Genomic DNA, 16,250 nt, shown 5'->3' with positions numbered 1-16,250 from the left:
TCTAGAGGATCCCCTGGGAAGGGACTCTACAAATACAGGACAACTTTTAATAATACAACTAATAAACCTCTAGTGACGTCATCCTATGATTCTGTTCTCTAAAATCTCTTGTCCAATTAGTTAACCACTCCCCATTGTATATGCAGAATCCCAGGGACTTGAATACAACTGAGAGGGCTCTGGAAATCTAATCAGTCGTGAGAGTCCATTAAATCATGACTTACCTCTCCGACTAACATTTCGTAGATAAGAACACCAAGTCCCCACCAATCTACAGATCTAGTGTAGGATGTTTCCGTCAAAACTTCAGGAGCTAAGAATTCAGGCGTGCCACAAAATGTACTGGTACGATCTCCGTATCCCATACTCTCCTTACATAAACCAAAATCAGCTATTTTTAAATAGCCTTCAACATCCAGTAATAAGTTATCTAATTTTAAATCTCTGAAATGAAATGAAAGTTTTGGAGTGTAAAAAACTTGGCCATTTAATTGAGTAGTGTATAAATAATGATACTTATATTGTAGCCACCATATCATGGCCCTTGTATCATGATACTAATATTGTAGCCCCTGTATCACAATACTTATATTGTAGCCCCTGTATCGTGATACTTATATTGTAGCCACCATATCATGGCCCTCGTATCATGATACTTATATTGTAGCCCCCGTATTGTGATACTTATATTGTGGCCCTTGTATCACGATACTTATATTGTAGCCCTTGTATCATGATACTAATATTGTAGCCCCCGTATCACAATACTTATATTGTAGCCCTGGTATCACGATACTTATATTGTGGCCCTGGTATCACGATACTTATATTGCGGCCCTTGTATCATGGTACTTATATTGTGGCCCTTGTATCATGATACTAATATTGTAGCCCTCGTATCACAATACTTATATTGTAGCCCCTGTATCGTGATACTTATATTGTGGCCCTCGTATCACGATACTTATATTGTAGCCACCATAGCATGATACTTATATTGTGGCCCTGGTATCACGATACTTATATTGTGGCCCTTGTATCATGATACTTATATTGTGGCCCTTGTATCATGATACTAATATTGTAGCCCCTGTATCACAATACTTATATTGTAGCCCCTGTATCGTGATACTTATATTGTGGCCCTCGTATCACGATACTTATATTGTAGCCACCATATGATACTTATATTGTAGCCCTTGTATCATGATACTTATATTGTGGCCCTCGTATCATGATACTTATATTGTATCCTAACAAGAGTGGCATAACACTGAACTAAATAAATCTAAAGAAATAAACGAATAACTTACCTATAAACAATATTATGTTCATGTAAATATTGTAAACCTAAAACTACACATCCTGCATAAAACACTGTCCTCTGTTCTGAAAACACGTCATTATGTATGTGCATCATCAGATCTCCACCACACGCATACTCCATTACAAAACACACATGTTCCTAAAAATAGACACAGATAATAAGGCTCTCGACTGACGATTAATATAGCAGATGTTACTTGCAAAACAGTGTGTACTCACAACATTTGCGTAGTGCTCTATAAGTGTAGAACTAGAAATATCATATTCAAATGACCCTTCTATTTCTTTCTCCACCATTTTTAACTTTTCAGCACAAGTGGAACACATTCTGAACTCTGTTCCAACTTGCTTTAAATAAGCTATAGGTCATTTCCATGAATCCCGAGTGAGCGCCACTCTAGTATCATCACAATACACGATACCACTCTGCAACACAGTCAACTCTTGACAAGCTAAGGGTGGACACAGACAGACCCTCCCTGTCCACCCTCCAAATAACAAGACACAAAAATACTTCAACTTACTGCAGTTTGGTAGCAGGAAAATAGATTCACTAAAAATGGATGCCTCATTGAATTGATGACTTCAAAAATACGTTTTTCAGACATTAAACTTTCCACTTCATCTCGTGCTATGATATCAGCTTTCTTTAACGCCTTGATGGCAAAACATTCTCCTGTTTTACGATATTCAGCAAGTAATACCTAGAATACAGAAATTTAATAAATAATTTGTACATCCATAAGCTGATGTAAATACTGTATGTATTAGACATTTCTTAAATGGAACTTTCTAAGCCTAAATAACCTATTTACTACAAGTATCATGCCATGTGCAATAAGGTAAACTTTGCCAATTCAAGACCGCTTGGGGTTGAGAGCGAGGGCTTACCTTTCCAAAATGTCCTCTACCTAATACACTGATACATCTAAAATCTTCCATTCTACATGGCTGATTCGAGAAACTGAAAGTAAAAATTTGCACTATCAATTATCGATGCATTTAAAATTGGGATAATGAAGGCAGTCAATGTCATACGGAAACCTGACAAGAATCTTAACACTGTAACACATAGAGACTCAGTTGACTTATTCTGGTTCTTTGATAATAATGGCATCACAAGATAAAATAAACAATTTACAATGTAAGACATAGGACATCCACTATTTTTAATTGAAAAATCAAATAATAGAATAACATCACACTTACTCTGGTTCTTTAACCACAGGTTTGCGCGGAGCAACGGCAGGTCTTGTGGGTGGGATTGACGGAACTCGAGGGGGTGGAGCTTCAGGTAAAGAAGGCGTGTCTGTACTTTTAATTTTTTGTTCATCATCTAAATCAACTAATGAATTATCTAAACTTCCTGTATCATCGGCAAGGAAATCAAAATTAGACATCGCCACCTGCAAAGATACCAGTCTTATTTGGAACAATGAAGACAAAAAACATTTTTTCCAAAAACTTCAACTAGCATTCTTTGTATTTCTTCAACTTTAGGCGTTTTACATTTTCACTTTCACAAAGGCCCTTAGATGTCATCTACATATCATTAGCATATAAATAGAACCACATATGTCTGATTGAAATTTAAAATGGTGTACATAGATGCTATCAGTGACTCCAATACACATACAAAATTTAGAAAACTTCTTTAAAATCCATTTACAAAAAAAGCCAAATTCTGCCTACCTGTTCTTCATTAGTGACAGAAGAAGCAGACGTGGTGATAGATTTAATGACATCAGGGTGAAGGTTGTTTGTCTCAGTTTTCTCCCTTGATCCCAGCTCTTCTTCACTGCTGGGAGGGGAGAAATTAATCTCATGAACTGGTGGCCCTCGATCTGACGCCATGATACCTGCAATTAGGATTAAAATATTGAGAAACATGTCTTTGTTTTACATCTTATCCATCTGTGAGGGACAAAGGGCAGGCTAGTTTCTTTTTTCTAGAAGAGTGAAGCCTCTTTGATTGTCAAGATTGAATAAAATTTAGTGACTTTGTTAGGGTTAAGTAGGGATGGCCCATCTCTAATGAGACTGCAGCACAAACAGGAATCTGAAAGCATAGCACCATCAGTCACCCTCCTCACCTATTCCAGTCCCCCACCACCCCTAGTAATGAAAGAGTTACCTGGTGACATGATCTGAGAGGGAGGGCTAGCTATATTACTATCAGCACAGTTTGGGGGTAAGGCTCGTTTCATCAATCTACCCCATGTTGCTACGTTAATATTCATCTGACCTGGACGCAGAAAATTCTTTCCTGAAATTCAAAATTTAAAAAGTTTATTGTCAAAGAAGATACATTTAGGTTCAGGAAGATCCTTTCTACCAGCAGGTCCTTGGACAAACCTCTTGGCATTGATCTTTAACCAATATCCTTACCAATTCACAGCTCTGTCGACTGGACCTTGATCTTACAAGGATAACAACATAGGTTCACGAGCTAACCTAGATCAGAACCCATAACCACCATAATAGAAAAACCTGGTGGGTGCCACACGAATTTCTTCCAAGTCAATTGTTATACAAACATTTCTTTAAAGTGCACAAAAAAAAGCCTTTTAAAATTCTAGATGGAATTTTTGACATTTTGAAAAGGTTTTTCTGCATTTTAAGCTACTAAGTGACCTTTAATTGCATGAAATATTTCTATTTGACCACCTACACATTTATATTTTTATATTCATATTAAAAATAACCAAACAAGTAAGGAATGTTGATTAGACAGTTTTTACTAGTCATGTCTGACTAAATCTAAAATGCTGATTTGGCTGTATCTACCAGTCATGTCTGACTAGAGCTCTGTATTTACCAGTCATGTCTGACTAGAGCTCTAGACTGTATTTACCAGACATGTCTGGCTAGAGCTCTGTATTTACCAGTCATGTCTGTCTAGAGCTCTGTATTTACCAGTCATGTCTGGCTAAAGCTCTAGATTGTATTTACCAGTCATGTCTGGCTAGAGCTCTGTATTTACCAGTCATGTCTGGCTAGAGCTCTAGACTGTATTTACCAGTCATGTCTGGCTAGAGCTCTGTATTTACCAGTCATGTCTGGCTAGAACTCTAGACTGTATTTACCAGGCATGTCTGGCTAGAGCTCATAGTCCTTAAATACAAAATTCTACAAACCTTTATGTTTTGGAAATATTTTTCTCTGTCTGCGTAATTTAGGTTTTCGTATTAACGTTGGATTTAAGAATTTGATCTACAAATATAGAAGCCAAACACATCAAATTCTATGCTCTTAGCTTGTCGAATCGGGGCATACGCCCATCTTCAGCAAATACCAATTGATTGTTACCAAATTTATTGATGTGTTGCCTCAAAAAAAATTGTCGTAGAATCAGCAAATCTTTCTGGAGAATGTATCATACATCTTAAATTTATCAAAGACTTGCCTCAATGAAATTACAAGAACTTACCTCGGCAAAGAGTATACCCTTTGGTTCTAAATGTATCGTAATACCATGACGTTGGTTGTCAAGGAAGTCTTCCAGACGGAGAAATTTCACGGCACACATCTGACGCCAATCTCTCCAGTATATACAGATCTCTAATTCTCGAGACTGGAAAATATAAATTGTATATGAGTGGCAAGTTGTAAGTGAAAGCTAGTATCTTAAGATATCAGAAATCAGAATTTGGGGAAATTAAAGGTATACATACCCTATCTAAGTCTATAGAAGATCTATGATCCCAGCATTGTTGACTATTAGATTTCCAAGCTGTCTGTACAACTTGTTGATTATCTAACTTTAATACTGCCATTACTTCATCTACAATATAAAACATATCACTCAACTACATATACAAATCTGAACCCCTTTAGTCTCTAAACTTATACTAAGTAGCTAATCCCTTACGTCTCCCACAATTTCAGTCAAGCAGTACTTACTTTTGCTTTGTCTTAAAGTGATTGTAAAGAGGTTTTCTAAATTTTTCATGTGTTTTGGGTTAATTTCTAAAAACAGCAGCTTCAGTGATAGTGACGTCATAAAACTTAGTTTTAGGGAAAATGTCCAATCCGAAAGGCTAGAGTCTTTTTCCATGTCAGTCCCTTGCACTCTGTTGACTATTCCAGAAACTCTTGCAAGGAAACACAATTTTTGATTCTCTTGGGGGTTGTCTTCAAAGTTAAATACTTACTGCTTAAATCATCTTTTATATTATACACCTTACTACTGCCTCTTCGTAATAAACTCTTACTCTCCCCGGGGCTAGAGAGCAGTAGCTGGGTGCTATCTTTCCTTCTAGTTGGTATATCTTCTAATAGATCCTGTACACCTACCAGCCTGAAAATAGTTACAGGTCAAATTTGTTAAACAATTTATTCATTTGGAATTGGATCTTCATTCTACTTTTGAGCGCATTAATTGGACTAAGTTTACTTAACTCCCTGCCCTTGATTGGGTAAATGAAGACACCATGCAGTGAGAAATGAGTGAAATTTTATCTCCTACCTCCTACGAAGCACATACTTGTCTAATGAAACACAATGAATTATGCAATTAGGGAAATTCTATCAGATATTTGATATATTTCTATCTATCTATTTGATTTCCAATCGCATGTCAAGCGATCTTTGGCACAAAAAGTTTGTCACACATAGAACCTTGAGTTAATAGTCCTATCTATACCACTAACATTTTTTTATGTCAACACCAAAAACCTGGCAAAATTGACCTTGCATGTGTTGGAAGAATATATGAAAAAAACTTACCGAACTTCCAGTTTACCAGTCATGGCAGCTGGTTTAGGTAATGTGGACGTATTTTGAGTTTGAGCAGTTATAGAATGTCTGTGAGAAGTTATCTGTGGACTCATTAATTCATTCAGTTCTTCTTTTAACAGTTCAATTTTAGGAGATTTGGGTTCGAGTTCACATAATCGTTTTTCTAATGAAATTCGTAATAAATCCATTTTTTGACTGGATTCACTCAAACTTGAATGTGCCTGGAAAGAAAAGAGGATGCCATTTTATTTCTAAGACCTATTTTGACTCAATTTGGACATTTGCTAAAAAAATTCAAATGAAATGAAATGAATTGAGTTTTACCTCCTACTTTTCTGCTTTCTAAAATTCAAACCTGAGCACTTTTGGAATGAGCTCTTTGAACAGGGCTAACGAGTACTGGCAATATCATGCAGTGTACAATGAGGAAATTTTTCAAGAACAGCTGCATTGGCCTAATCTAAGACTTAAACATGAGGCTCAAACTAAGCTCTTATCTTGTTCTCAAACAAGCCACAAAGTCGCGAGGCCAAACTTTGACAGAAAAAAATATTGTACCGGTACTATCTTAAACTAAGCTCTTGTTCTCGGGCAAGCCACAAACTTGCCAAGTCACCCAGGCCAAACTTCCACAGAAAAAAAAATGTCCTACCTCCTTTATGGCCTTTTTATCATCAGCTTTATTAGCCTGTAATAACTTTATAACATTATTAGCTCCGACAGCTACTGCCGATTCTATTTTTAGATGGTGTCGTAATTCTTCTATACGCTGATCTGTAGGTGATAGGTGATCGTTAATTTTTTTACCTCCTGAAATTAGAGAAAAATAGATACACATAGAAAACACTAGAAAAAACTCCAAACAATCAAGTCTAAGAATGGCAATGATAATTAATTTTGTTGATTGAACATGATCTGATGAATATTACTCAGAGTCCTTATTTGTGACGCATTGGAATAGTTTAGTTAGTAGCAAGTTGTATTGTAGTCGGCTAGGCGATTAAGTGCTGTGGGTTCGAATCCTCCTGATTCCACAGAGAGATCCCCTAATAGACAGGTATAGATTATCAACACTATCAACACACCCTTAGTCCTTGTAGCTTATTTGTCACTAAACCCTATACATACCTTCACCAGACTCTGAAGAAGATGTAAACCCTATACATACCTTCACCAGACTCTGAAGAAGATGTAAACCCTATACATACCTTCACCAGACCAGACTCTGAAGAAGATGTAAACCCTATACATACCTTCACCAGACCAGACTCTGAAGAAGATGTAAACCCTATACATACCTTCACCAGACTCTGAAGAAGATGTAAACCCTATACATACCTTCACCAGACCAGACTCTGAAGAAGATGTAAACCCTATACATACCTTCACCAGACTCTGAAGATGATGTAAACCCTATACATACCTTCACCAGACTCTGAAGAAGATGTAAACCCTATACATACCTTCACCAGACTCTGAAGAAGATGTAAACCCTATACATACCTTCACCAGACTCTGAAGAAGATGTAAACCCTATACATACCTTCACCAGACTCTGAAGATGATGTAAACCCTATACATACCTTCACCAGACTCTGAAGAAGATGTAAACCCTATACATACCTTCACCAGACTCTGAAGAAGATGTATCTTGTGTAACTTTTAATATCTGCATTCTTATCATTTCTATTTTAGTTTTAGCATCACTTAACATAAGTTGAGCTTCAGCTAGTAGTTTTTTATCACGGGATGAACCTGATTTATACATAGCTATCATATTCTCTGCACCTTGTTTTACCTAAAATAGAGGGATTGGTCTTCATATATACAAAAGGCTTCGAACTTCGAAATGAAATTTATTTTCTACTGTTCTACACCTAACTGAACTCATGAATAGGATAGACAATGCCATGCAGTTTTCAATGAGGGAAAAAAAAATTCAATGACAGCGACATATGCTTACTGTTTCTTTTATTTCCAACTGTTCAGGAATCTTTAACATTCACAGACATACAAAGGCAAACGTTTTTTTCAGTCCAGTCCTCCCCAGTAACCTTCAGGTTAGCAAACAAGCATCTAACTCACTGAGCCACAACGACTCCCTCAAATTTCATAGAAAAAATTGTCGTACCTTAAGTTCTATCGTAATTTGTTTTTGTAAACTGACTATTCTAGGGTTAACAGATGGACTGTCCGTCTGGTCACCAGCTTTCTCTGGTGTTTTCAATAAATCTGGAATACAAATTATATTACAGTGGGATTAGGCCCAACCAGATGTCCATTGTCTGTTTCATTTTATGTTTTCATTGACGAAATGACTTCAATTAACACCTTTTTTGTATCACAGAAGTTTGTAAATGAATAAATGATTTGTATGCTAGCGAATACAGTCAATCAGAAGCCTCGACAGAAAGTTTATGAACACAAAGCCATGATGTTTACAAGTCTATCTGTCGAGGGCTCTGATTGGCTGTATTCGCTGGTGTACAATCTAATCAAATCGCTGCATTCTGTTATACAAGAAATGTGACTATTGCAGACAAGGTATAAGTACGAAGTTCATAGTAACTTGACATTTTGCGATATCAGCATCCTCTGGAAGCGAACGTTAACTTGTCATCTACCTACCTACCTAACTTGACATTGTGAAGATGCCCCCTGAAAAGTGCATCTTGTATATTAACGGGGCTAGTAGCATTAAAAAAGGGAAACAACTCACCAGGGCCTGCATCAGGAGTAGAACAATTAGCAACAAGTAAAATAGCGTTGATGTCTTGAAGCTCTCGATGTAAATCTTGTAACTTGGTGTTTGCTTTCTTCACCATACTGTGAACATTAGACAAACTTTTCTTGTCCGACGTGGCTTCACGAAGTTTCTCTGCTCCTTCCTTAATCTTCATCTCGCGTCGGATTTCTTTTTTAATATATTCACGTTTCTCTTCTAGTTGAGCCTGAATCTCAGAGGTCGAAAGGTCAGTATAAATTTGACCAAGATCGGCGTAAGTGCTTATGGCACCTCCCTGAAATGACAACATCAATGATATTCAATAAAAGTTCGTAATTCATAATGGACCACAATGTAGCTGTGAAAATTTCACAGTCATCATTGGTTTAAAATTGTTCACAGTTGCTAACTTCATAGTTATAATTGTATATACCTGTATCTTATATTGTGAAACCAGAAACTATTACAATTTCTATAGTGTCTCACTGTAACAGGTGAACCTTGAATAAGGGATCAAGGTCATATATTCATGATGTCACATGACAAAGCTATTTGGATAAAGTGAATCATGGTCCAATTAGACAATATGTGTCATATTTTTCTCAATATTTAAGGGCAATGCTCATTATTTGTTACATAACTATAAACACAAGTCAATATCAGTCTAATAAAGACTAGCAATATAAATACTATTATAGTCAATAAGCACCAGGTAAACACTACTAGCAGGTGTACAGGTGAGTTGGTATATCACAGAGGTCAACAGGTACACTCTTATTTATATTACATTGTCTTTTTTTTAAGTCAATAATAACATTAAATATATAATAATATATTTAAAATCAAGCAAGTATCACAGTAAACAATCTATAACCAGAAACAATTTCTGACTCATGTGACAATGATTAATCTATTGAAAGTATCTGTCAGAATAGTTGGTCAAACTTTTGCCATTGCCCATTTTGGACATTGTGCATCAAATCTCTACCCTATATGCCTGTAATTGTATGTGTTTTAGACACACAATCATCATCAGGACAGCTATGTAAGGAAATGGAGATCAACAAAAGAATAAAGAAGGAAAGAAAAGTTGCCAAAAAGCCAGTCAATAAGACTAATAAGAGTCAACAATAGACTAGTTAATAGGTGATTGTCCAATGTTATATTGTAAACATAGACTACAAACTGTCAATATAACTACAGTCTGGACTGACCAGGGGTCACTTGGCTTCCATTCAAACTGTCTGCCTTTACATGGTCACTTGGGACTATTTCAGCTAACATTTCACTTCATGATGACAATGTAAATTGTTGAAACACTGCATACAATTAGAATTGATTTACACCATAACAATTTTCATTCAGATATTTGTGGTTTTTGCAATTCTACTACAACAAGAGAAGACAGCTAAAACTCTATTTCAATTCATTATTTCATAGTCAACCAATATAACTGAGATTATGACATTGAATCTTACTGATTGGGTGTAAAGCTCCATTTCATTTTATAAGACAACCCTAGCATAAGTTCAGAGTAAACAAGATCACCGTCTGGACATCAGTCACTGTCCTAGTTGGCTAGTTGTCAGTTATTTTTAACAATCAAACTAGGCCACTGTCAACTCTCTGTCTGTAAGATTGTGGTACTTGTAACTTCAAGATAATTTTCAAGATAACTTAAGACACCTGATATTTCCCCTCGTTAAAAACTCGTTCTAATTACCTAATTAATAGAACTATCAATTAAAATTTAATAATATTACCAAATTTTATTATTATGAGTCATTCAACAACATATTGAAAATAACTAAATTTTTCTCAGTCATGTGATAATACTTTCTAAATTTTTGCTATTTTTCCATCAATCTAAGGTACATCAAGATTGTTTATATAGTTCATATTAGTATAACCAACTATAATACTTTACACAATATATTAATCATACTGAATGCTTGAGTACATGTGAGTTATAAACACTTGAAATGATTATAAAATATTAATAACATTATATAGAGTATTGCGGGGGATAAAGGTGGGGAAAGTTGTTTATAAACAAGAAAGAATTTTAAATATTAAAAACTGTATAAAGAGTGAGGTTTAAAAGACTATAATATTCATAATAAAAGTTGAAAGGTGTGTTGTTAACATACAGGAAGACACGGCTAATCTTTTATAACTTAACAACTATCAAACACTAGGATAAGGAAGTTTTAACATTTAAACATTATAGTTGATACAATCCTACTGTACCCTTTACATCCTACAGATTGGCTTAGTGTAAACATTGTCTTTAAAGTAGATTTTCTTACCGATGTAGGAGAAACAAGACAGGCCATTTTTACAGGCCTGGATCCAAAATTCCACTTCCCAATTTTTAATCCTTTAAATACAAATTCACAATCAAACTACAGACAATCTCTCTAAAACTATAGGGAGACTAAGGATATCAATGATTATGAAAGACTATGGGTTGTTATTGACTGTTTAGTCAGATTGCAGTCATTAGACACACCCACCTCCTACCTGAATCTATTTATAGTATTAAACTAGGTATGATTAATTTACCAAGACTTTATCAAACCTGAACACAATACAATAGATTCATTCATACATAATTGACTCTTTATCTGTTGATATTTTATCACTAGAGTTCAATCATTTGATTCAATAAGCCTTTAGTTGAAGGTTATGTAGACAAACTATGTTAAACTTGTCTAAAGAACTATTTACCCCCACCTCATTTTGAAGAAGTTTTAAAACATAATTCGTAGGCCTTTTGCCCCAAAACATGGTCAGAATGAATCAAATAAAATCTATTTTAAGGGAGAACCCTCTCAGAACCTTCAATGGAATCTTGTGTATGTGCCCTTCCCCAACCCCCTTTTAGTCAAGGTGCTCCCCTATTTGTAACCCAGTTCTAGGAGGCTGGCGCCATCACTGATGATAATTCTGTTGATTTGTTGTTTTATCTTTTGTGTCAACAAACAAATATGTTATTATACCACTCATAATGCACTTTGACCTACTTTCATTTTATAAAATATTTACACCTCATAGTGACCTCTGTTCTTTATTATATTATAATCTCGTTTATTTAGTGAAATACAAGGCTATACTGTTCTGAGTCTAAATGATAAACAAGACTAAGTCAGTCTGTTCATAGATGATATCAAACTTGGCAATTGTCTAGTTTCTAATTAAAAAAAATATAATCTAAGATGTTTGAGAAACACCAGATATATTGTTGATAAATTACTGAATTATTTCATTATTAACCTTTCTAAATTAATTACGCATTTAAATAATCTCATCTTGAGTAATCTGACATCAAAGTATAAGAATTACAAGTCTAGATGTGAATCTCAAACAGTATTACCAATGGTTTAATTTCATTATTAATAACCATAGTTCATTACCCTTCACATCCTCTAGCAAGGCTTGTGGCTACAATTAACTTATTACCTTCAAATAAAAATGAACGAATGAATGAATGAATGAATGAATGAAAGATGATTACATGAATAAATGATCTATCACAATAGAATGAATGAATGAATTGGAATCATTTACCATTTGTTTAAATTTGGAATTTAAACTATTCACTAGTTTCTTGTATTGTTTTTTTAACATTCTGCTTATTTCTTTGAATATTCCATGTTAACTTTCTATCATATCCAATTACATAATATAAGTAACAGGCTTAGAATATTTCCAAAATGTTCTTTGGAATCTATTGTCAAAACTTCAAAATACTTAGGAAAAGTTCAAAAAATTCTATGAAACCTGTTCCAGAAGGGTGTGGCACAACAATAGTATATTTCCAAATGTTTTTTTAGATTCCAGTGTCAAATTCCACAAAGTCTCTAAAAAGCCTGCAAATCTTCTCTTCTAGTTAAGGTTTTGAAATGTTCAAGAATTCCCTGACACAAGTTCCAACATGGCATCAGATTGCAATTAACAGGTAAAGGAATGATCTAAAGGAAATAGTAACAATGATAAAAATGGTCTAATCATATAAAGGTGATAATTGTTTCACCTGACAACCATCGGAAGTGTTAATTAAATCAGAATCTATCCAATCTGCTCGTTGACCAAGACAATTTGCTCGTTGACCAAGACAATCTGCTCGTTGACCAAGACGATTTGGAATCTGTCTTTACAGGTATTTTTTGCTTCGAGTTCAGGCTAATTTCAACTTTCCAAATCCAGATTTAAATCTTAAAATATCCATAGAATTATATCATTTAAAACATCTTCCACAAAATTTCCAAAATCAAACTTGCAGAGAACAATGACGTGGCTGATGTAGATTTTCAAACCTTACGATTTTACTAAATTACACAATATCAAGAGAAATCATAATTTAACAAACTTTTTCAGAAGTTTTCATAAGAATCTATCGCATTAAATCCAAACTTTCAACAATAAGCATAGATTGCTCAAAGCAATTTTCATTTTGTTTTCAGCAAAAGTATTAAGAGAGGTTTACATCCAGCTTTCCAAGTAACACAAATCAAAAAAGAAAAGAACACAAATAAAATTTCAATCTGACTTTGTGGACAACTAAGTTTCACTGACCACTGAACTCTGACCTTAATGAATAATTAGCTAATAACAGGTAGACCACCAGGTAAACTCCAGGTAAAACATGATACATGTTTAAACTACACCAGGAAGACAGTAAGGTTTACAGAGAGATTATCCCTCCCCCTACAGCTACCTGTGATTACATTAATCTGCTTAATCTGAGGTCATAGGGGTTACCTGTAGAAAACTCGTTAAGGTTGATAACTTCAGGTAACAAGATAATTAATATGTAAGATTAATTATGTAAATTAGGGGCTGGCTGGAGGCTAGCCTGTTAGATGTAGGTATTCTCATTCTTAATTCCTGTCATCTGATTGGTCAATCATTATAATCAATTCTAAGATCTCAATTTCATCTTCGATGAATTTTTTGGGAAAGGTCCCTGGAAAAAGCCCCTGTGTTTAGTTGAAAAACAACTTTCAGTCTATATTATGAAATATCAAAATCACGTCAAAATTGAAATTATATTTTGTCAGATAAAATTGTCCTCTTTGCAATAAAATAATTGAATAATTGTTGCTTATGAATAGGCACAAACCCCAATTTGTATTTCAGACAAGACATAAAACTCCATTTTAATTGATCATTTCTAATACAATCATACATTGTATTACAGTTTTATTTCACAGACTGATTGTCGATTGTTTACATTCAATATATTCTTCCCAGTAAGATTGAATTACACAGGGAAATAGTTGAAATACTTAATTAACCATTCATTAAGAAAAGATCAAAGAGGCTCTACCTGTAATCAAGACAGGTAATCATTGAAATAAAGTCTCTGATTTCACCTCTCTATTTCACGGCCCATCTATCCTTAAAACATTAAAAGGTGCCCCCCTACATTATCAATTTGTGTTTTTTATTTGCTTGGGTGGTCTCAACCTTGAACCATTCAAATTTTGGATTATAATTTTTCTCAAGTGATATTGTGTCTATAATATACAATATTGCCAAAGTCTATGGGGGGTCCATTTTGATCTATTAGGTAGAGGTAGTTGCATACTTGCACATATAAAATATATGAAGAAGGGCAACACCATGCAGTGTGCAATGAAGGAAACTTGTGCAAGGACAGTGGTATTCTCCTTTCACAAGACCAAAAATTAGCAAAGCCTCTCAGTTTCTATCAAACACATTTTATTCCTTTGATCTCTACACTGTGATTGAGAAAAACAATTAATAATTAACCCCCCAACATCCCCCCTAGCTCTTCCATCTTCCACCCCTGGCTGTTAATCTTTAATAATTCATCATAGCTAATCAGATAATCTTTAATCTACCAATATGCTACAATGTCATGGTTATACAATCATTGATCGCTAGGATAAGAACCAGATAACAATAATCTTTCTACCAAATGGTCAGCTGGTAGCTACAGTGTGAAGGTATCAATATTGTGTCCAACTAGGTAGTAGATTGTATGACTGTCACCAGCCATTGCACCAGAAATTAATTCACAAGTGAGTTTATACACCACTAAAATGCATAACAATATAAATAACTGTCACTATCCTAAAAGAAAAATTAGCTGAATTTTTAGATACAAGATTTGAGTAAAAGTAGGTCAAAAGGTGTAGAGATATAATAAGAAGATCTTAGCTTTAGGGTGTATAATATAAATTTACTATATATCATGATATCAAGTTTGACCTAGATCTATTTGGACAATAAGAAGATATAATTTAACTGAGACAGACATATTTTAATCTTACACTGCATGCATATATATATATATATATATATATCATATATCAAATTCTTATGGTTTACTAGCCTTTATATGCATCAGAAACAGTTATAGTTTGTATTCAAACCATTCTGGACTGAGACTATCATGATAGAGGGATTCAAAGAAGGTTTTCCAACATGTGAACATGTATACGGGATGCACTTTTATGAGGTTTTTACGTCCTATAAGCTTATTTCCAAATCTGATATTATTAAGACTGGCAATGCAAGAAAAATTTGCAAAGAGAGTGGCATTGGATTACCACTTTCCATTTTCAACTGTCGAGGCATAATTAACAGTCAGTTTCACACAGGATCTGGATTTATTGTTTCATCCCAAGACTAGACTATTCTCACATGTAAACTCCTCTGACATGCATCACTGATAACTTCCTGGTTCAAAAATCTAAATGTTTTTTCCTTTCTAAACTGGCAATGCATGATAGTGTGCAATGAAGAAATATTTGCCAAGACAACAATACTCCTTTTTCAAACTGTCAATGAAATTTTTAACTGATTAAATAAAATATTAACTTTACTGACTCTCAGTGAGTTTTATTACCTCATATTAATAACAATTCGATTCACATGGATTGTTGTTTCAGTTTGAATTAAAGATAGCGCTTGGTTTAAATTAATGGATTTTATTTTATAAGAATTCACACATGCTTGACGTCCTGAACGACCAGCCTCTGATGTTTTAACTAGTGGACAATAAAATGGCAGCCAATAAATATCACGATATATTGCAGAGTGCTATCAGAACTTTCATGGTGGTTGTTTGAACTTTAAGCTAAATTTACATCAAGTTCATTTAAATGAAATGAATCTTACACTTCTGCAGCTCATTGGACTAATGAAGAAAGGCAACACAATGCAGGGTGCAATGGGACAGGACAGTGACATTAACCTACTCTTTTTCGATTTCCAACTGTCGAGGGATCTTTAACGTGCATCAAGTTCATTCAAGGTGGTTTCTCTTCTGAATGGTTCATTGTACCTCAAACATGATTAATTTCAAATATATTTCTTTTATCTTGGGAAGTATTAAAGTCAGTATATAAATAAACCAAGATGAAATATGTTAAATATTTTATTATACAGGAAGTTATAATCTTAATCAGGCATTTTATTCTTTCTT

The 16,250-nt window shown here is 34.5% G+C and overlaps 1 protein-coding gene across 1 annotated transcript in view; it reads right to left on the bottom strand.

Annotated features, from left to right (window-relative positions):
* Positions 1-9,101, bottom strand: part of LOTGIDRAFT_109468 (hypothetical protein) — a gene marked incomplete at both ends in the record, with an annotated part of 12,103 nt that extends 3,002 nt beyond the window's left edge. The window contains 13 exons of the mRNA XM_009046303.1: positions 1,851-2,030; positions 2,218-2,277; positions 3,037-3,218; positions 3,461-3,592; positions 4,464-4,539; positions 4,757-4,900; positions 5,001-5,110; positions 5,481-5,626; positions 6,055-6,287; positions 6,719-6,876; positions 7,690-7,864; positions 8,198-8,298; positions 8,786-9,101. Coding sequence (XP_009044551.1) covers positions 1,851-2,030; positions 2,218-2,277; positions 3,037-3,218; positions 3,461-3,592; positions 4,464-4,539; positions 4,757-4,900; positions 5,001-5,110; positions 5,481-5,626; positions 6,055-6,287; positions 6,719-6,876; positions 7,690-7,864; positions 8,198-8,298; positions 8,786-9,101 — 2,013 coding nt within the window. The remainder of the gene's footprint in view (positions 1-1,850; positions 2,031-2,217; positions 2,278-3,036; positions 3,219-3,460; positions 3,593-4,463; positions 4,540-4,756; positions 4,901-5,000; positions 5,111-5,480; positions 5,627-6,054; positions 6,288-6,718; positions 6,877-7,689; positions 7,865-8,197; positions 8,299-8,785) is intronic.
* Between the last annotated feature and the right edge of the window lie 7,149 nt (positions 9,102-16,250).

Source organism: Lottia gigantea (assembly GCF_000327385.1).
Source record: "Lottia gigantea unplaced genomic scaffold LOTGIsca_10, whole genome shotgun sequence".
NCBI lineage: Eukaryota > Metazoa > Mollusca > Gastropoda > Lottiidae > Lottia > Lottia gigantea.
The sequence above is the reverse complement of the archived record's forward strand: the minus strand, read 5'-3'. Positions and strand labels throughout refer to the sequence as shown.